Source organism: Lytechinus pictus, chromosome 4 (genome assembly GCF_037042905.1).
Source record: "Lytechinus pictus isolate F3 Inbred chromosome 4, Lp3.0, whole genome shotgun sequence".
Classification (NCBI taxonomy): Eukaryota; Metazoa; Echinodermata; class Echinoidea; order Temnopleuroida; family Toxopneustidae; genus Lytechinus; species Lytechinus pictus.
This window is the reverse complement of record NC_087248.1, coordinates 12355767-12379137: the sequence shown is the minus strand read 5'-3', so window position 1 is coordinate 12379137 and position 23371 is coordinate 12355767. Positions and strand designations below refer to the sequence as shown.

General features: G+C 36.3%; 1 protein-coding gene across 1 annotated transcript in view; it reads right to left on the bottom strand.

The window, feature by feature from the left end:
• The window catches only part of LOC129259007 (nose resistant to fluoxetine protein 6-like), a 49260-nt gene extending 31209 nt beyond the window's left edge, over nt 1-18051 (bottom strand). The window contains exons 1-5 of the mRNA XM_064098399.1: nt 17925-18051; nt 7418-7684; nt 5632-5795; nt 2002-2083; nt 1221-1326 (exon numbers count right to left, since the gene is read on the bottom strand). Of these exons, the coding sequence (XP_063954469.1) occupies nt 1221-1326; nt 2002-2083; nt 5632-5795; nt 7418-7676 (611 nt within the window). The 5' untranslated portion in view covers nt 7677-7684; nt 17925-18051. The remainder of the gene's footprint in view (nt 1-1220; nt 1327-2001; nt 2084-5631; nt 5796-7417; nt 7685-17924) is intronic.
• Between the last annotated feature and the right edge of the window lie 5320 nt (nt 18052-23371).

Genomic DNA, 23371 nt, shown 5'->3' with positions numbered 1-23371 from the left:
TGCACATAGTTTTTGCGCTATTAAAATCAGTATATTGTTTAAAATTCAGTATGTTACAAAACAAAAAGAACAGTACAAACAAAAATGAAATCCTGGTTTTAAAGGCCCTATGAGCCTTTTTATAGCGGCTTTCCTGCATTCTCCATAATAATGTCTATGATGAGGTGTGAGAATTGGTAGTGAAAGGCTGCTTGCAGAATTCGCGGGAGAAAGACGCAGCTCTGACTTTTAAATGGTTTCACCACATTGCTATATTTTAGGAATTTTAGTGCTTGTTTTCCTTTAAATTGTTTTGGGTTGAGAAGGGGGAGGTCAACAAAAGATACCGATATACATAAATAAGCAAAGAGTGTATGGGACTTTTTTATTCTATTCTTTTTTTTTTCATACTGGTTAATTTGGATAATTTGATATAAATCTGAATTAAAAAAAAAATAGAAACTTTCTCCTGAATGCTAAAGGGGTACTCTGAGCTGAAAATAATTATTCTAAATAAATAACCTAATATTCACAGAGCAAACCGCTGCAAAAAATAACCGTTAGTTAATTCTAAACTTTAGCGATACAGTTTGAAAGCAGTTATACCATCATGAATAGGCAATAGGTGGGCTGATGCTGTCATGATAATAATATTCAGTTCTTTTATAGTGCATAACACATAGCAACGCATGTCCATTTGCACTTGGATGAAATTAAGGAAATAAATTAGAAAGTATTAAAGTAAAGAGTGTTGGGCACTGAATTCATTACAAGTTAAACAGATACTTTTTTAGGGAAGTCTTGTCCCCACTTCCCTTTTCTTTTGTCGCATTGAAATCAAAACTATTTTATATTTTTATACATATGTGTATGTTATGTCTACCTTGCAACAAAATAAGTTGCCGCAATGAATATCTTTAATATGCATCAGTAGTCAATCTATCTTTTTAAATTAATTCTTGGAGGATATAATTTTAATAAATATAATTTCATACAATAAAATACAAAGAAGAATATCATCATAAGCTTGCATATTGCATGTTCATGAAGAACTGGAAATAATGTATTACTCTATAATGCCATAACTTTGTTATTCCTTGTCCAATTCTGATGAAATTTACAGTGTTCTGTTTGTCTGATTTTATGTTATCTGTTCAATAATATCATTTTCAGCCTGGAATACCCTAGATTTAAAAACCACAATACTGTGGTAGAACTGCAGATGTGGACATTTAACTTACATAACAACTATGAATCCTGTATTGTTGTATGGTATAGGAGGCTCTTGAGCACAGACGACAGATGATGCATTCACAGCAGATATGTTGAAAGGAGCTTCAACCAACTCTGGTTGTAAAAAAAGAAAAGTTCAACATCAAGATACATCTGCACGATTTTTAGATTCAAGCAAATTTTAGGTCGAAAGTGTCATCAATTATGATTCTGCATTACGATTATTAAAGATAATGTTCAATTTAATATTCAACACAATTGTATTGGATGAGTTAAAACAAATATATTACATTTAGAGAAAATTCTCTGTTTCTGTATCAGTGTAAATTAGGGTATCTAAAATATGTAATATTACAAAAATATCCACATTAAACATAATTATAAATTTCATTTGAAAAAAAAAATATATTAATGGGATTAAATACATGTACATGTACCTGGCCATCTGTGAAATACCAGTCACTAGTTTTTTGTGTGGATCTAATGAAAAACAAAATCCAAAAGAATATAGGAATAATCAAGACATAAAATATGGTGCTTATCTCATTCAGATATTAAACCACCATAACACTTTTAGTCCGAATGGCCTTCTGATCATGCGCAGAATGGAACTCCAAACTGGCTTTTTGGCAAGGCATTAAAAATACACTGATATCTCGAAGTAATTTCTGTTGCATCAAATTTTCACTTTCCATTTTATCTTGTTTCTTTTCATGTTAATGCAATTGGATCTCTAGAATTCAATTTAAGCATTTAATACAAAAGTGTGCCATATTTAGAATTTCTTACCTATAAAGTCTTGAAGAGAGAATACTATATCTGAATCCGAGCATGATTCAGGTACACAAAGTCCCCACATTATATTTGATGCCTATATGTAGAAAAGAAAGAAAATACATGTAGGTAAATTCCAATAGCATATCCAGCATCAACTATGACAAAGAACTGTATGGGCCCATGGACAAGCATAATAGAATCACTATTGTCCCCAGACAATCGGGCCCATTATCTGATGCTGGATACATGTACATGGTTGAATTCATATGCAATATTGTCAACACCATCATCTTCACTATTCATCATCATCATCATCATTCATCATCATCATCTTCACCATTATCATCGTCATCATCTTCACCATTATCATCATCATCATCGTCACCACCTAATCATCTTCATCATCATCAATCATCACCATCACCATTATCATCATCATCATCTTCACCATTATCATCATCATCACCACCTAATCATCTTCATCATCATCAATCATCACCATCACCATCATCATCATCATCATATAGACCTTATTTACCCAAGGAAGCCACTTCAGTTCCGAAAACTGTTCTCCCAGTGGGCCCTGTTTTTATTATTACCCCGGCTTTAGCTGGGCTGCCTAGGCGTTCATAGCATTCAAGGAATTTCTTCCTACCGGGTACCCATTCACCTCACCTGGGTTGAGTCAGCACAGTGTGGATATATTTCTTGCTGAAGAAAATTACGCCATGGCTGGGATTCGAACCCACGACCCTCGTTTCAAAGTCAAAAGACTAATCCACTGGGCCACAATGCTCCACGCGTCATCATCATCATAATTATCCTTACCACCACCACCACCATCATCATCCTCATCTTCACCATTCATCATCATCATGTTCATCATCCTCATCATATCGTCATCATCATTCATCGTCCTCATAATCATCATCTTCACCATTATCATTATCATCATCATCATAATTATCCTTACCACCACCATCCTCATATCATCATCGTCATTATCATCATCCTCATAATCATCATCTTCACCATTATCTTCATCATCTTCATCTTCATCATCATCATCATCACCATTATAATCATAATTATCCTTACCACCACCACCACCATCATCTTCATCCTCATCATCATTATCATAATCATCATGATCATCATCACCACCATTACCATCATCATTATCATCATTATCATTATCATCATCACAGTCATCATCATAATCATCATCACAGTCATCATGAATCTCATCTTCATCATCATCGTCAGATGTAAGGAACACATTTAATTTTCTCTATGGTGGCCTAATATGGTGCCTCTGGAGTGTAGAGCTCTGTTCATCTCGCCACTTTTTTCTCTTCAACTTCTTTTTTTTTTTTTTTATTTCCTTTGTTTTTTCACGACGAAAATATTAGACAGTCCCCCATAGCGCCATCTATGCATTACATTGCTGTGTAATTCAAAACATGTTTGGGTGGATGAACTTTGCTATTAATAGAAATTACAAAACTAAGAATATATTCAGAATACTGTAATTTCACTTTGGTGAAATACCAATTCTCACGCATGGAATATGATTATTAACAGTTCAGATATGTTTTTAACTTTCCCATATGCGATCACTTTGAAACTTTAATACAGAGAGGGCACTGAATACATCTAATGTAAAATTCAAATTAAAAAAAAGCATCACATGGATGAAACAAGTTGAGCGCATCTGGCAGTCTAGCCTGAATTACACAATTCAATATTTACAGCAGTGCCGACTTTGAAAATGAAGATAGAATAATTATTCACACACAAAAAAAACATTCATATGATGATAAAATACTATGTTCAATGACCCTGACATTTGACCTTGATCGTGTGACCGAAGACTTGTGCAAGATATCAGTGATACTTGATTACCCTTATGTTCACATTACATGAACTAGATCCATAAAACTTTCAGTTATGATGGCAATTCAACAATATATTCTGTACATACATGTACATGTACATATAAAATACCACTGTGTGTGGGCACCTATGTTGTTTTTTGGCCACATGATGGATCACTTAAAGGACACAAAGTTCATATCATAATATCCATTTTTTTTTAAATCAACATTTTATGAACCCAATAGTTCACAAAGATCAAGCTATTGAGCAACTTTTTTAATGATCCACTTCAAAGCATACAATGGGGTGCTCACGTGATTTATGCGTGAGAGGACATTCAGAGATCAAAGTCCACTTTAATAACAAATTTTCTCAGATCACATGCCAATTGAAAACAGGCTTCATAAAGTCCCAATGCTTCTCATGATTGAATACTTTTATTTCCAAAGTGGCACCATGAGTATGCATTCTGTTATTGATATTTACTTAAAATATGAACAGCATGCGAAGGTTAAATGTACTTAATGTGACAGATACATGTAGCCATGAGATTATGTATACATGTGTGCAGTGTATGATACTGAGAGTATTCTCCTCAGTTTTCTCTGTCCATGATATTCCAAACTGTTATGTTCTGTCAATTATACATTAGACTGCACATGATCTTTGAAATGTTGATGGATTTTTTTTTCAATAATAATAATAATAATTATCATTTTGAGTTAAATGTTAACGATCAAGTCTATGGGCGCTCTCCAATACCACAGCATAATTATCATGGCTTGTTTTTATACCAGAGCAGCTGTTCAGCCCTTCTGCATGCAAGTTCCAAAATATGATTAATGCCAGGTACCCTCACCTGGGTTGAGTGCAGCACATTATGGATAAATTTCTTTGCTGGAATTCAAAACCACAACTGTCTTATTGAAACATGAGGGTCAATTCCTGCCAGGTCCCTATTTACCTCACCTAGGTTCAGTGCCACACAATATAGATAATTTATTGGCAAGGGAATTGGTACAACACTTGAGATTTAAACTCAAATCCGTCTGATTGAAATGTGAGGGTTATTCGCACAACCTCCAAAATAATAATTCTATAAAAAAAAACAATATAAGACTCACCTTTTTAATTCGTATTATTTTTGTCCTTTTTAATTCGTATTAATAGTATAATACTCCTCTTTACCCCTCTTGTTTGTACATGTATATTTGTGTTTATTTTTTGTCATTTAACGTTATTACTACATGTAGTTGTTTTCAATTCTTTGATTATTCATCTCTTTGGTGTATTTCATACAAGCCATACATGTACCTTGGCTTTCTCATACACCATTTTCCAATCAAATACATGTACGCTGCATTTTGTGTGTGTTAAATTGTACTTTTGTTGTGTTTTTGCTGTCCTTTTTAACATATTATCGTACATTTCTATTGATTTGTGATTACATGTTTTTATTGAATACTTTGAATTGATTTGGAAATAAAGTTTATTTTACCAATATCTCCAAGTATGGTTTATCGTTCTTGATTTCTTTTCATTTTTATATTTCTTCATTTTTTCTACTGAGAACTGCATCATCATTTTATTTTAAATACTGCAGATGCTACATGTACACAGTAATTGTACATCTCAACAATCACATGTTGGTCCATTTTAATCATTATTTTGCTACTGGAATACCTGGAACATACTGTAGTACATCTAGTTAGTTTAATTAAAATGAAATTAAATGAATTTAATGAATTACATATATGTACTTACTCCATATGCATTGGGTATATTGGTAGCATTAGAAGGCAGTTGGATCTGTAAGGTTGATAGGCAGTAGTTGAAATCAGGAATACTGTTGCATTCATCAAAATGGCCCAGCCAAGCAAGATTACCATGCATAAGACCTGACTGAGGTTTACCAATGGCATCAACAACTGAAATATAAAAAAAAAAAATATGTATATATTAATATACATTTGATCAGTACCGTATGAGATATACATGTATGTGGGGGGGGGGGTTGAGGGCATTTTTTTTTATATACAGTTTTGTTATGTGCAAGTTGTTTGCAAAACTTTGCAACAATACAAATGAAAGAAAATTTCAATCATTTCTGGAAACCTCTAAACATATTTGAAGCTCTGAGTATTTTTCAAACATGCTAGAATTCTGAAGGAATTTACTGTCAGCTGATTAGGGTACAATCATTTCAATAATTTTGTGACTTAAGATTAAATACAACTGTTCAAGGAACTAAATGATATGTAGAGTAGCCCTATTTATAAAAAAAGCACAATGCCACAATTCATCAACATACCATCTCTTGGATGAAACAAAATCCTCAATCAACAAGGAAATTGCTTTAAAGATTTTATTTTATAAACACTGCAGAGAAATCATTCCAAAATATTCATTAATTGTTTTATTTCAAATATATGTACATATCCAATAGACATGTTTTTATTTAATGCATTCTTTTCATACATATTTTGATCTTGATAATGAGAAAGCTCGTCAGAGGACTACCAGACATACAAGAAGTGAAAGAGAATATGTATTTAAACTGGATACCAAATAGTGTACGTGATTTCAGTATTATTAATGATTTATAAAGGTTCCACACATGTTCCCAGGAAAGACACATCATTTGTATCACTTTGATAGGTAACATTGACTCAATGAGATTAGTGTCCCATAATGTGTGCCAGACTGCCAGGTAGACAAGCCCGTAGCGGATCCAGGTAGGCTCACATCCGGCCTGTGCCTCCCCCCCCCCCCTTCCTCCTTTTGAGAGCCATACAAATGATTTTAATGGACTACATGTATGTCCTGCATATATATATACGCACGTTAAGTCCTTGGGGGGGGGGGCTGTCAATTTTTTAATGAAAAAAACATGCCCCCCCCCCCATTTGGAAAACCTTGGATCCACTCCTATTACTAGCCCACCTGCAATTTATGAGTTGACGATCCTGATCCTTACAATTGGTTGTGCATTATGAGTACTTAAGACATCATTTGGGGGTGTTGTTTATTTCTTCTGGCTCACTGCTGCACTGTGGAACCGGGGAACATTAGATTCGGTGCACTAGATCTGTTGTTCTCTGCTTTTACAGTGCGGCGGTAGGTTGCGGAGGGCTGACTGGTGGTGTACTCATTTGTTTATTTATATGTATTATATTGTTGAATATTATATACGGACATGCTGAAAAACAGCTTGTTAGCTGATCGCATGTGTTTTATCGCTACCGTATTTAAATAAATAAATGAAATTAAAATGAAATGAAACATTTGCTTCCAGTTATGTATGTTTTCTCAATGTTCTTTGCTTCTTCTTTTCAAGTGATTAATTACCTTCTTCCTTGGCTTTGTATTGGCAGATCAAATGAAAGAAAAATCTCACAATAAGAATTTAACAAGAAAATAATTTGCAGAGACACACTATAAATATTCAGTGGCCTTAACATGACATACTCATAACATTATCCCCCCCCCCTCCTTATTATCCTAAATCTTTTTTGAAAGAGAAATTTGGCCTTGTCAGGAGTTTACAGACCTAGTTGAAGTTCATCTGTCTCTGCTAATATAACTGCAGTAAGATCAGCTTTGCATGTTGTGGATACTTCACCCTGGATTTGAGGTTGAAGAGGAGGTAGACCAGCTGTAACCATCCTTCGAATCATACCAGGGGTCATTAACCCAGAGGTCGAAGGAATGCATAATGATGACACAACCAAAAGCGTTTGCAATGCGAGTCTGATGCTCATTTCTCGGGTGCAACGTTGAATCTCCATTGAAAATTTAAATTTGTTCATCCTGAAATCTGAAAAAAAAAAGAATGAAAACTATTATTTGTCAACTGAATTGATGATCACAATTATATTTCCACTTCTAGAGTACTAGTACTACTCAAAACTCTAAGAAAAATAATTTGTTAATGATAAAATCACAATAAAAATTAACTGAACACACAAGATCCCTGGCTGAACTGCTTGATTTGATTTTAAAAATCAAACCAGATACATGCAGATCTAGGCAAAACCACATCAAATGCAAACGACACAGGTCACAGCCCCTTGCCATGGCTTGGATAATTTTTACTCCACTTCCAGAGACCAGACAGACAGGTCAGATTGATAGTTTTTTTTATTTTACAGTAATCCATAATGCCAGGGTGCTACATAAGCACTTGCCCGATTGCCCGGGGCAAGTAAAAGTTAGAGTCGGGCAAGTGTTTTGAAGTAAAGACCAAAACTACTTGCCCGAATTGGGCAAGCAAAATTCTCATGGTAGAATGACCACAATTAGGGTCAATATAATATGGAGATCGTGGCTGGATCGTGGGCGCACGCATGGTACGTTAGGTCGTGACCTCAATAGTGCCGCGACGGACCATGCGTGCGACCACGCCATAAGTATAAAAGCCCCGATCTTCGAGTGATTCGAGAGAGTTTTCCAGAGTTTTCCAGTCAGTTGTTTGTTCCAGTCAGTCATCAGTCAGTAATAGTACAGTCAGTAATGAGCACGTCGAGTCAAAGGACATATCTAGTGGTAGCCATCGCCCGCAGATCGGTCATCATCAGACGCGGATCCTAAGAAGGACTGGTTCAAGGTAAACCCTCGTCTCCACTATGGCGGGCAAGGTTACTACACAATGGCGCTACGTCTAAATTCGAACCTGCGCTGGTTTAATAATTTTATTAAAGTGATTCAGCGCTTAAAATAGCTTTCCTTAACGTAGATTTAAGTATAAAACCTATATCACTTCCAAAAAAGAAAAGGAAAAGGAAGGAAATATCGTAGCTAGTTTATTAGATAATTTTGTAGTTTTACACATAGGTCATTTTGGTTGGGACCCGCCGCCACCGTAACGATATATCTTTTTACACAACTATTCCAAAAAAGATTAGTGTTTTAGGGTTTTAATTGCCGTTTTGTGCACCGTTTTACCCTTAAGTACACAATTCCCTTAAACCAAAATCTGGGTGTGTCGGGACGCCACGTAAGGCACGCGGAGTTTAACAATCCATGCATATTTTCTTTTGTCCGCCGCTCCCCGCGTCTATTGTTCGTTAGTTGAGAGCGCATGCCTTGCCCGATTGTTGCTTAATTGTGGCTGATTGCGGTAGATAAATCTACCCACCCCCATTTTCCCTGACCTTTTTTATTTAAATAATAGTTAGAATTTAATTGAATTAAACTTTGGAACTGTACTAAATAAATCAATAGCTGACTTTTGCTGTTGGTGATTTTATAGACTCTCGGTGAAGGATTATTTGCTTTACCTTGCTTGTATTTTTCTCTTAAACTGGCTGGCAATATAGGATTTTATTGCAAGCTGAATATATCTCGACGTAATAATAAATTCGCGCGCCTTCCAACAGTTAATTGCTTCCTTTAGCTTTTACGATTGGAAATTAGTTCCCGAGCGAAAGCGAGTTTGTATTAGTACATTTAATTTTTGTTTTTGGCGCCGTATACTGTTGCCAATCTGAAGAGTAGGGATTGGGATCTCGGATCTTGGTTATATTATGAAGGATTTGTTTTTGTGCTGCGGCGACCACAAATTAAATAACATTGCCGTGCAAAGACTTAAAATTCCGTAATATTATTTATCGTTTACATTCATCTGTATTCCCGTACGTGTTACTCTTCAGATTTCGGTAACTAATTCGCCCTGAATAAATCAATTTGTTACAGTTTGAAAACCTGGTTGAAAACGGAGTTGCCCTCTTGCAAAAAAATATAAGACGGGTTTCTCGCTCCGGATATAATTTCTTAACTTATTTTTCTTGCAAATCTAAAAGAAGAAAAATAATTATTTGACGAACGCTATTGATCGTGAAATACATATGCGTCGTTGTCTTCTGGATTGTTAGAGGACGGGATTTATTGTAAACTAATTTTACCACCCATGATCACATTCTTGTCAGCAATCCATTGCGGTATCGTTTTTAGTCAGTCCACTATTACAGGCTTAACATTTATAAATCTCAACTATATTTGATAAATGGTTCGTGCGCGTATTTTTCTGGGAATTATAAAGCTTGTTAGTTGTTATTTTTTACATTCAGGCACTCATAATTCTCATATACACGCGCCTCTCTAACATTTCATTTCGATTTAAAAAAAAAAGAAAAGGAGGGGAGTGGAGTGAGTCAGAATTATTTATCATCTCGAAAGTTCATTGACTTGTTCTAATTTAGGTTGTGCATTTGCCCCTGATTTTAAGGTTGGGCTTTTTCACTCTAGTTAGATTTGTTGAATCAGGATTTAGACTTGTCAAAGGCTGGGCTTCTTGTTTAATTCGCAGACTCTCGACCAAATATATTAAATTTTCCCCTAATTAAATTTGTTTAAACATATGTTAGTACATTAGTTAGGGATTTATTTAACATTAAGGATTGCTTCCCTCACTTTAAATTTGTTAGAGAATCCAATGTTTTAAACGTCTTACATGTAGTTGCCTCCCTATAGGGATACCTTTTTTATATTCGTGGGTTCCTGTTATTAGCAAGTTTGAAATAGTAATTAGCAAAAGCAACGTTATTGCCATAATTGAGTAATTGCAAGTTGGATTTTGGGGTTTGTCCACTGAATTATTAGGATATGATAGCGTATTTCTTACTTAATTTTCAGTTTGGACTTAGCTTAAATTCCAACTGCTAATTCCGGCGGCGGTATCGCAAGTCACTCCCTCAATCCAAGCGTCGCTTAAACTTGTCTATTTCATTACAGTTAATCCAGTTATTATCTTGTAAAAATAAGTCAGGATTCATTGAAGTGAATATATTGTTTTGTTTTCTGAATTTCAGGATCGTAACTGTAAATAAATTCTGAAGATTAAGAAATTGAAGTGCGTTACTGCTGCACCGTTTTAAGAATTTGAGCAGCAATTAGATTATTTATTCATTAAAAGTGTTTGTTATATACAGTCAAGTAGACTGAGTAATATTTACCATTCATTTGGCGAGAAGACGCCTGACACAGAGCCAAGTGGGCTTCTTGATTTTGATTTAGCTCATTTATTTATTGTTGTCTTTGACAAGCAAGAGCTCATTGTCTATATCTGTATAACTTGTAAATATATATATCAAAATTCGTACACTTAATGTACGAGGGTGTACGGGCTTTCAATTAGTGGTTATTGTATGTTCATGCCTTCACTTTATATCTGTGCATGAATAAATTATCAATTGTAACTTTGTTTACACATTGATATTTTGGGTTGTGCACTTGTACAAACGGGATTCTGAAATTATTCAGCATCCCGATTGCTAATTATTACATTTAAAATAGTTGTCTTTGTAAATGTTTTCAGATTGTTATCGTATGTATGAGTACACATAGCGTCCAAATTGCGTGCGTTTGCCAAAATTTGATCGCATAAATTTTTGTAAGCCTATTTGAGCGATGCGCGTTGCATAAACTATAAGCATTTCAAGTACTTGTATAAAGTGTACTCAAATTCACAAGTTGGGCATACTATTTATAATTTGTATAGTATTACATTTTGTGACTTGTGAATTCCCTTTCGCGAATTGTATCTATTCAATACCATTCGTAAAACAATTTGCGACTTGTATTTTTGCAATTTGCAGGTTGTTCATTTGGACTCCTCTTGTAACTTATAATATTTTGTAGAGTATAGTAAAGATAACATCGTAGTATAGGTATATCAGTAGTATTGTAGGTGTACTTGTAATCTGTACACATTATCTCCGAGAGACTTAAATTACCTTTTATATGTCCCTCCTATTATTCGTGTAATCATTTTGAATGATAATTGAAATAATATGCCTGGGACACGGGACTATGAATATTATAGTTCAAGTTCCTCCAGCGATGAATCTTCCCATACAATTGACAGGTACCATCGCTGGTGGAGTGAACGTAAAGTCTCTCGTAGATACAATAATCGTTTGGATTCCTCTGAAAGAAGGAATCCTAGGTTGATGGAAGATCGTGATCATTCCCCTCAACGTTCAAGGCATTACCGCAATGCTCGTGGCAATGCGGTAAGTCGTGACGACAGGCAAGGGGAAGAAAATAATCATAACCGAAATAGGGATTATATTGACAGATCCCATTCGCGCCGCAATCGGAGAGATCGCTCTATTTCCCCACGACACGATTATAGGGGAAATAATTGCTATTCTAGCGAGACTCCATTGCGAGGCGAATGCGATCGTCATCGCTATGACTCATCAAGAAGCGATCATCATCATAGGTCTCCCCTCCGTCGCAGTGGTAGGTCACGTCGTGAGTCCCCATCAAAACATCGGGATCATCATTATAACTATTATGATAATCAATACAATTCTCCACCACAAGGCCGAGGTGATTACCATGAGTATGATTACCGAAGACACGATCCATCTCCTCCACGTCGTGGGAGACGTTATGAATCCCCACACTACTATATGGATGATTATTATTATCACGAATGTAACGAATCTCCAATCCGACGTAGGGGAGATGATTGCGAATCCCATTCACATAAATACCGAAATCGATCTCCATCACCTTATGAAGAAAGACGGAGGGGTGAAGGTTATAGGCGGGATCCCCCGAGAGAATCATTTTATGATTCAAGGATGCGAGGATTGGATACTCGCTCCCCTTCACCTATTTGTCGTTCTCGATCACCATATGAAGGACGGAAGGATGACGGTTTTAGTCGGTATCCTCCTCGAGAATCATTTTATGATTCAAGTAGGTGGGATGCTCGCTCTCCTTCATCCGTTCGTTACTCAGAATGGAAGGGGAAAGACCACAGGCAGTCTTCCCCTCGAAGATCTTTTCGTGATCCTCATCGGCGGAATACTCCCTCTCCTTCACCCGTCCATTCTCGAGTAAGCACTGAGTACCCTAGCACATCTTATTCCCGGGTAAGATCGAAAGATGAAGGAAACCATGGTTTACCCCCTCGATCCTCTCATGATCATCGCAGGCGTGAGTCTTGGTCCCCTTCATTTTCTCATCATTCAGACATCGATGGGTACCCAAGTGTTTCTTCATCTTCTGAAGAATGGACAATTGAAGATTATAAACGGCTAACCCCGCAATCATTCCATGAGCGTTCGAGGGATACTCGTTTATCTTCATCTGTCCATCTTCAAGATAATAATGATGGATACCAGAGTGATAGTTGCAGATTAGTGGCATCTTCTCCAACATATGAAAATTGTGAAACCATAGACAATAATATGCCCTCTGCCACTAATACTTTCTCACTGAAGCATATCAGGGTTACCCCAGATTCAGTAGAATATAAGGGACCGAGTGGGTTTAACTTTCCCCCTCCCTTTAAGGCTCAAACCGAAGATACTGAGGAAACTGAAGTAGAAGTTACTACTCAGTCTCTTAAACATAGGTCAATTGAACAACGAATTCATGTTTTGGAAGACAAGATGGACTTCGTGCTTAATCGCCTACAAATCCTTAATACACTGGAGTCCTCTGTCGAAGACCTAGCCACTCAGATTTCCAAACTTGAGCAACTAACACGAACTTCACAAGAATCAAGGGGTTCCCTTAGAACTACTCCTGAGTCTATAGAGAAGCAGACCTCTCTCAGCCAACCTAATTCCTCCCCAGTCTTGACCAAATCCTTAGAGGAGAGTATTTCAGGTAATGGTTGTGAGAGGCTTGATCCTAATGAACTCGGTGACCTATATGCTAATAAATTAGTATCCATCGAAACTGAAGAATATCAGGGAAACGATCTGGGATCGGAGGAATGGGTCCGACCCCGATCCCAATATGTAAGGACCAACACCCACTCTCTCCCCCTGTTTCAAGTTCACATCACATAACACCTGTCCAAAATAATAATTCTTCCCGTTCAGGTAGAAGTTTTGATCTATCATTTCTTTTGGTTGAGTGTGATGAGTCGAAACAGTTGGGCCAGCAGACAACTAGGGATGCACTGGGCAAGCAAAGTAGCCCCCCATCTCACGAGGAAGGGACTCCTCTGCATGTCCATCCATTCTCCTATGGATATAATCCGTCATTTATGTGCACCCCTTGGCTGCTTCCTCCTTGGCCTCCACCTTAAAAAAAAAAGTGGAGATGAGAGGGAGAGGGTGAAGTAGAGTAAAGTAGACAGGGATTTTATTGCAATATTACACAATTATTGTATTATTACAATCATTACATATTAGAAATATGCATAATTATATTGCCAGTTATTTTTGTATTTGTGCTCAAAGTTATATGAATTACATCATTTATATATTTGAAGTCTGTTAAATTCTGGCACATACACATTTCATGAAACTTCCCTCTTGCCACAAATTCCAGAATACAGTTTGAGGGGAAGGTTCTTCTGATTAGAATATAAATTTATGCTACAGATTCATGACTCTATAATTAATGTAATTCATGGTAAACATTTCAAGATTCTTATATACACAGATACCTTTTTGTAATTAATATAATTCATAGGAAATATTTGAAATGTTGCAATGAGATCCCTAACTCACTTTATAAGAAACGTGCAGTAAAATGCTGATTTTGTAAACAAGGACTTGCCGTTTGTTGTGGCAACAATATTGTCAGCAATGTAATCTGTATACTTGGGATTGGACTTTATTTTTATGTAATATACAATATGCACATTCATCTTTTAATCAAACAGTCATACTTTGACCTTCAATACAGTCAATGAAAATTGTTTAAACGATATTATGAACGATGTGCAGGTACCAGAAGTAGATTTTCCCACCTCTTTTAAGAATACTGGAGCTAAAAGTCTGCTGACAATATAAACATTCTAATCATAAACCATGTTGCGAAACCAGTCTGACAGCACGTTTGATTCCAAGAGGTTTTGGGTCGTCTGCTCAAGTGCATCCTCTACTGGTTTCGATCTTTGTAATACAAACCTGCTTGAGAAGAGAACAAGAAAAACAGGGTTTGATTTGCTGAATATGCATGTATATAAAAAGGTCCTTTCTCTGTTTTTACTATTGTCCTTTTTTGCGCAGGTTTACCCTAGGAGGTTCACTATTACGTCATATTGCCATTCTGGGTATTCTCAAACATATATTGCGATAAGTTGGAATCGTATTGGAGAGGTTTACATGAAATCATGTTAATCTGACCTATTTAAATAAAAACCTTCTAAACAAATATCAATACGACAGAATTAGAATAGACCCTAAACAGTGACTTTTGGAAAATATAATTTTCATTTATATGACCGTTGTTGAACCTCATTGGGTAATCCCAGGTAACATTGTAGGCTTTCCTATACTGTCCATCTGCAACTATTATCCACACGATTATGAATGCCCTCCGGTGAGATTATGGAATAAAAACTTGTACAAGGGCATATATATATACTTTACTCATATACTGACAGATACCTAATATGTTTTCGTCAGTCAATAGTTTGTTCAGGGGGACACATTATTTACATGCCAAATGGAATAGAGGTTTTAATGGATGACACCGTGTTTAGTAATGTAATATTTTATACCTTTTTAAATTAAATTTGATGTGTGTTTTGTTGATCGGGGATCTTTATTGGCATCATTAATTTGTAACAGGCCAAGACAAAGGTGATGTTTAATTCCCCTTTTAATCTTTTAATCTCCCCTTGGTTTTTTATGGTTGGGAGGAATATGGAGATCGTGGCTGGATCGTGGGCGCACGCATGGTACGTTAGGTCGTGACCTCAATAGTGCCGCGACGGACCATGCGTGCGACCACGCCATAAGTATAAAAGCCCCGATCTTCGAGTGATTCGAGAGAGTTTTCCAGAGTTTTCCAGTCAGTTGTTTGTTCCAGTCAGTCATCAGTCAGTAATAGTACAGTCAGTAATGAGCACGTCGAGTCAAAGGACATATCTAGTGGTAGCCATCGCCCGCAGATCGGTCATCATCAGACGCGGATCCTAAGAAGGACTGGTTCAAGGTAAACCCTCGTCTCCACTATGGCGGGCAAGGTTACTACAATATGATATTGACCCTAATTTTGTCCATGGCAGGTAGATCAGTTCATGTCAAAAGAGAGAACAAGGTCAATGGTTTATAAAACCGCAAAACTTTCTTTTGAAGAGGTTAAACTTTTTTTTAAGGATTTCTTCTGGCAAGTGAAATAGATTTTGGGGCAAGTATATTCAAACTTTTTGAATAATTTACTTGCCCGACTGGGCAAGTGCTTCTAAAAAGTTATGTAGCACCCTGCATAATGCATAACTATCTTTTTATTTTGGGCATCAAACAAGGGACAGACAAGATCACCCGCTGCATTTATACAATTGGTCCAGCTGTGTACATGTACAATGTATACATCCAGATCCAGACAAGAATGGCAGAGATCTGCCCTGCACAGCTCCGAGTTCAGACCCTCGCGCATGCGATGTTTTGAAATCAGCAGCGAATAATACGTGTGAGGATTTCCATCCATGTTGGCTCTAAATCACCAATTTTGAGGCTAACTCAACTGGAGGATGGATATGGAGCGAAATTAGGGTGGAAATGACAAAATTAAGCTTTTTCTTCTTTTTTGATGCCGTTTCAACACATTTTTTACAATAAATATGAATTTTTTCCCAATTTTGGCACTCGGTGTATCTGAGCTGAGCGAGTTCACCACCTTGAGGTTCGGGTAGGTGGAGCGTAGTGTAGTAGTATGGCAGTGAGTCCAAACTTCGCGCGTGTCCATACTTCGCGGACGGTCATTATCTAAAAAACTAGCCAATATCCTTAAAATCTGACATCATCAACGTGAAAAGCGACCTAAAATTACCCTTTGGTGTAAGTTTCTTTAGGATGAGTTCAGTATTCATGAAAATATTGGCAAAAGATCGGCAAATTTGTCACGTTTAGCGCCCGTTTTGAAGAAATCTGATATTCTCAACAAACATCACGATATCACCATTTTGCAAGCAGAAATCATCAAAAATGTGAGTTAAATGTGGTACTAACCGATTCTATAGCATTTTGCCATCAATCTGATATAAATATTTCACTTTTTGAGCTTGAGTTTTTGTTTAAATGTCCACAAAAACTTTGGTCCGCGAAGTTAGGTCACACTTTTTCCTGAACGGTTTTCCAGCACAGCGCGCATTCGCCGATCGGAATAGAATTTTGAGATCGCGATACTGGCGAGTCCCCTTGACCTACTTTACATTTTCGTCCATGATTTTATAATTTACGATCTTGCCGTCAATGTGGTAACTATTTTTTGAATTGGTTTTGTATAAATTATGAATATTTTGTGAAAAAATTTAAGCCTGATGAATATTTTTGAAAAGTGTGCGAAGTTTGGACACCCCATCATACTAGTAGCGGTACTACGGTAGTGAAGTGGAGTACGACTCTACGAGTGGAGCCTGCAGGCTGCACGCTCACTTGACTCCTAGCTCTTGACTTGAGGTACCGGGCGGTAGGCCTGGCCTAGACCAAAAGCTTCGGTCTCTGTTATGTTGGTTGTTCAGCTGAACTCCGTTGGCTTCACTCACCAAATACAGAGACCGAAGTTCTAGCGCGATCTGTACAGGGGACTCAATGGCCATATCATATGTTTATGTACTTAAGATCGGATAAAACGGGGAAGTGAATTTGCGCGACAGCCGAGGTAAGTCACTGTTTTTGTTCCTTTTAAATTGATTTTTCTCTGTTTTTTTGCAATTAATGCCAAGAGGGAATATTATTATTAATTTGCATTTTGGTCGCGTTAATTTTCAAATTTTTTATTCATTAAAGACAAAAATTGAAGAGCCCCGACGGGGGGATTTTGCATTGCAAGTCCCCTAATGGTGGCTGCACGCTAGCGAGCCGTCTGTGTACGAGGAGAAATAAAAAAAAAAAAAAAAGTTAAAAAACTCCTCGAAACAGACGGCTGCCAGCTGTCTAGGCCTGGCCCTGCCCTGGCGCCTGGGCTGGCCTGGTGAGCTTCGCTGCCACGGAGCTGGTGCACACTGCTCTGCGGCGCAGCGCGGCGGAGCCCCGATTCGTGATCGTGTAACCATAACTTGATACAACTTTTTTACCCCTCAAAAGGTAATAAACTGCATTGGCCGGACATAAAGCAATTCCTTAAAAACTTACAGTCCTAGTACTACTACTAGTAGTACGAATCCGCCATACATGTACATGTATCCTGCCTCCTACTATATTTCAATTGCAGCATCAGCATGCAGCAGCCAGTCGCGAGAAATCCTGCCCATTTAGTCATGCACATGTGACCTTTTATTTGCAATGACGTCATTTTCCTTGAAAACCGAGTTGTGTTAAGTTAGTACCACTGAACTAAAAATACGAATCTCTAGTTCAGTGGTTAGTACTCATAGGCGGATCCAGGGGCGAAGGCCCCTCCCCCTATTGGCGGACAAAAATAAGGGAGAGAAAAAAGAATATAAAGGAAAAGAGAGGAGAACAAAAGAAGAGGGGGAAAAGAGGAGGAAAAACGAGTGAATGAAATAAGGTCAGGGAAGACTTGGAAAATAAAAAAAAGGATCGTTCATGTCATATATTGCATGTTCGAAGAGATACATATCTTGCTCAATAGACTGCATGATATGGAGCATAAAATATATAAAGATTTGAAGTCAATATAATTATGCAAAACATGTTTCAGCTCGGATATCAATCTTTCTGCTTTCATATATTTTGCTTGATTTACAAATTTGATTTTAAATTAAAAAAAGTGCTATGTAATGTCCGTCGGAGTATCAACATTTTCAGCTCGCATTATTGTCAAGCGATTCTCATTATTTCAGTGAAACAGTTCTGTGTGTGTAATCATTAATTTGTTCAATAAGCAAACTAATGATTTCATATCCCCACTTGTTCTTTTGTACTTTATTATATGAAATTATGTGTATTCAACAACAAAAATCCCAAAAACTGATTAAAAGCAGTTATAATGACAATGATTTAATGCATGACTACATTGCTGCAACTTATTTCATCATAATGGAGACACATACATTTATGAAACTATTACTTCATGTAATGATATAAGAAAAAGGAAAGTGGGGATGTGACATCATCATGCAGCTAGCTACCTAATGAATATTTTTAATACATGCCTATAACTATTACACCGGAGCACTCCTTTAAAAACTTCTGCTCACGCTTTGCGCTTGCATGCAGTGATTTACAGACGCATCTTTCTCAGGATCACAATGGCCTAGAATGTTCCATTTTCATAGTATCCCTAAATTAGACCCCAAAAGAGCCAATCTGGAATAAAATTATTGGAAATGGTTTTTTGACTGATTTGAGTAGGTATGGGTATCAACATTTACCAAAAAAAAGTTAGGAGGAATACGGGTTGGGGAAAGTGCTTTTTTTCAAGGTCAAAGGTCAATGACCTTTTCGTATGTACTGTATAATGGTATCTCTGAGATGGAAAGGCGCAGGTTGGTGACAATGGTGTCAAAATGCACAAATTCTTACCAGAATATCAAATAGAATAAAATTAATGACCTAGAATGCCCATTCACCTATAAAATTCAAGGTCAAAGCCTTTCAAAAGGTCAATGACCTTTTTTACATTATATACCACACCGTATAATGGTATCTCTGAGATGATAAGGTACATGCTGGTGATCATGGTGTCAAAATGTACAGATTCTTACAAGAGGATCAAATAAAATAAACTTAAGTACCTAGAATGCACATTCACCCATAAAATTTAAGGTCAAAGCTTTTTAAAGGTCAATGACCTATTTACATTATATACCATACTGTATAATGGTATCCCTGAGATGAAAAAGCACAGGTTGGTGATCATGGTGTCAAAATGCACAGATTCTTACCAGAAGATCAAATAGAATAAAATTAAGTACCTAGAATGCCCATTCACGCATAAAATTTAAGGCCAAAGGTCAATGACCTTTTATACTAAATTTTATATATACCATATTATATAATTGTATCTCCAAGATAAAACGGTGCAGGTTGGTGTTCTTGGTGTCAAAACACGCATATTCTTACAGGAAGATAAAATAAAATTAAGCATCGAGAATGCACAATCACCCATAAAATTCAAGGACAAAGGTCAATGTCCTTTTTAACATTAGATAATAATAATGGTATCTCTGAGATAAAACACCGCAGGTTGGTGATCTTGGTGCCAAAATCCAAAGACTTGTACAAGAAGATTGAACAACACTAAAAGAAGTATAAATAATAAACTTTCACAATTGAAATCCTAGATCAGAGGAAATATATAATCTATATGACATAAAAATAACCAAAAACAATATCTTTTGTGTTCATATTTTATATCTGAATAATGCAAATAACCATGGCTAATTTGTAATGAAAACATAGAGGTTTCATAATTTCGGTTTGAAATAATGAAGGCCATGGAGAATGTATTTAGGGGTCAGAGGTCAATGAGCCCTTTTCAAAATATCAGTGGAAATTAAGTTAAAAAAAATTGATAACCAAATAACACTTTTTCATATCTGCGATGCATTGCCAAAAGCACTGAAAAAATAAATGAAGTCGAGTATATAATTTGAAATGATTTGTATCTTAAGTAGCAGCATTTAATGCATCATTATATCTAAATCAAGGTTGTTGTGTCTTTTCTCTCCAGCGATAGGCCACTCACCTCAATGCTATAATAAATACTATAAACTATTAGCTTAATATTCTGAAAATGGATAGGACAGGTCTAACTCTCATGTCACAGCTAGCATCATCTGAGAGCATTTCTAAACAGCAGAGGGATGATGATGATGATGAAATGAAGGCCATCATTAGAGCTGCAGCTTCTGTCATACATGCAATAAATTACATATATATATCAACTTCAACATAGGTGAATTCCCGTATTATTATTAATTACATTTCATCAGTTCATTGCGAGCTGCCAGAATCTCTTGTGATGCTAATGCTGCAAGACAAAACTTCATATATGCTCTCTGCCGTACGTCACCCATGATGCTATTTCTACTAGGTATCAGTTTGTACAAGGATCATGTTTTGGTCCAGAACAACTGATTGTTATCATGCAAAAATTAGGCATATAACAATGAAATTCAAAAGGAGATAATAGCTTACAAGTACACATCCATCAACCTAACGAAACTCCTACAGCACCACTTCCAGTTCTTGAGAATCAAGCTGTGCAATTATCAGTACTAATATAGATCCTGATCTGATATCCCTTGACAGAACGTAAGGCTTTCATTGAATGGGCCAGATCAAAGTCTTGAAAATGTCAGAAGGTTTTCAGGAGTTCAATTACTATTTGCTGAAGTTGAGACACTTAACTTCATCTACGACAAAAGCTGCAGCTCTAATGATTGCCTTATTTTAATTCTTCGTCATTGTCCCTGGCCATATGAAAATGTTCTGGGATGATGCTTGCCATAAGAGTTAGGCCTATCCTTTCCATTTACAGATTAAGTTACAGTGTTGATTGTAGCATTTGAGGTTAGTGACCTATTGCTACAGAGAAATTAGTACCTTGATTTAGATTTATAAAATGCTGCTACTTTAGGTAACTTCACCATTGTCAACATTTCAAATTATATCACACATGACTTTTTTTTACACTTTTGTCAATGCATTACAGTATATTATAAGAAATAGTGCTATTTGATCCAATTTTACTTCGAACTTGTATTTTGACATCATCATTGGTCAAGGATTCAACTATTAAATTTGTGTTCTTTTTCCACGCAGGTCAGTCTTTTTCCCATCAGAATCACTATACCTACATGCGACAATCACGTTATATCGACCTATTTATTTAAATTCCCTGACGTTATTGACATAGTTGATTGACCTTTAACTCCTAAATATATTTTCCATTGTCATTTTTTATCCTTATTTCAGAGTGAGTTATTAGACTTCCAAGTTTTCATTACAAATAGTTATCTTTCTTTATATTATTCACAAATAAAATGTGAATATAATGGATTAATTTCTTTTTGGGTGGAATCATGCATGGATATATAAGTATGTATCAACTTTTGACCTTTGACTTTGGATATTGGATTATTCTGTATGATTATTTTGAGTCTTTTTTATCTTCTTGCAAAAATTGCTTTTTGACATCAAAATCACCAACATGCAGCGTTTTATCTCAGAGATACCTTTATACGATATATAGCCTATGTAAAAAGGTCACTGACCTTTGACCTTGAACTTTATGGATTAGTATGCATTCTAGGTAATTAACTTTATCTTATTCGACCTTCCTGTAAGAATCTGGGAATTTTGATACAACGATCACCAACCTGTACCGTTTCATCTCAGAGATACTATCATACAGTATGATACCTAATGTAAAAAAGGTCATTGACCTTTGAAAGGCTTTTACCTTGAATTGTACAGTTTAATGTGCATTCTGGGTACTTAATTCTATTTTATTTGATCTTCCTGTAAGAACCTCTGCATTTTGACACCAAGATCACCAACCTGCACCTTTTCATCTCAGAGATACCATTATACCGTATATGCTGGTATAAAATGTAAAAAAAAAAAGGTCATTGAGCTTTGAAAGGCTTTGACCTTGAATTTCATTCATTTGGTGAATGAGCATTGTAGGTACTTGATTTGATTTCATTTGATCTTCTTGTAAGAATCTGTGCATTTTGACACCAAGATCACCAACCTGCGCCTTTTCATCTCAGAGATAGCATTATACCGTATATGGTATATAATGTAGAAAAGGTCATTGAACTTTGGAAGGCTTTGACCTTGAATTTTATTGTTTAATGTGCATTCTGGGTAATCAATTTTATTTTATTTGATCTTCCTGTAAGAACATCTTCATTTTGACACCTAGATCACCAACCTGCACCTTTTCATCTCAGAGATACCATTATACCGTATATGGTATATAATGTAATAAAGGTCATTGAACTTAGAAAGGCTTTGACCTTGAATTTCATGGGTGAATGAGCATTGTAGGTACTTGATTTTATTTTATTTGATCTTCTTGTAAGAATCTGTGCATTTTGACACCATGATCACCAACCTGTAATATTTTATCTGGGAGATACCATGATACAGTATATTTAAAAAGGTCATTGACCTTTGACCTTGAAAAAAAGCATTTTCCCCAACCCGTATTCCTCCTAACTTTTTTTTGGTAAATGTTGACACCCATACCTACTCAAATCAGTCAAAAAACCATTTCCAATAATTTTATTCCAGTTGGTTACTTATTACGGGATACTATCAGGACAAATGAAAAAAATAAAATTTCTTTAAAAATTTAAATAGGGCTTGTGAGATTATTGTTTTATAAGAATATAGCTAAGTGACTATTATAGGAATACTAGCTCCTTCAAAGAAACAATAAAAAATAATCTTTGTGCGGCCGATCGGGTAAAATATGTGTGACTTTTTTTCGCCCTCCCTCCCGGCCGCCCCCATTGGTGAAAGCTAGATCCGCCCCGAGACCCCCCCCCCCTCCCAAACTGTAAATCTCGGTACGCCCGTGGAAAGTGGCTGGAGTCCATGGTTTGAATTATAAAGTTACACTATCTCATTTTTGGCAGCCCCGGTGGTCTGAAAATTATTGA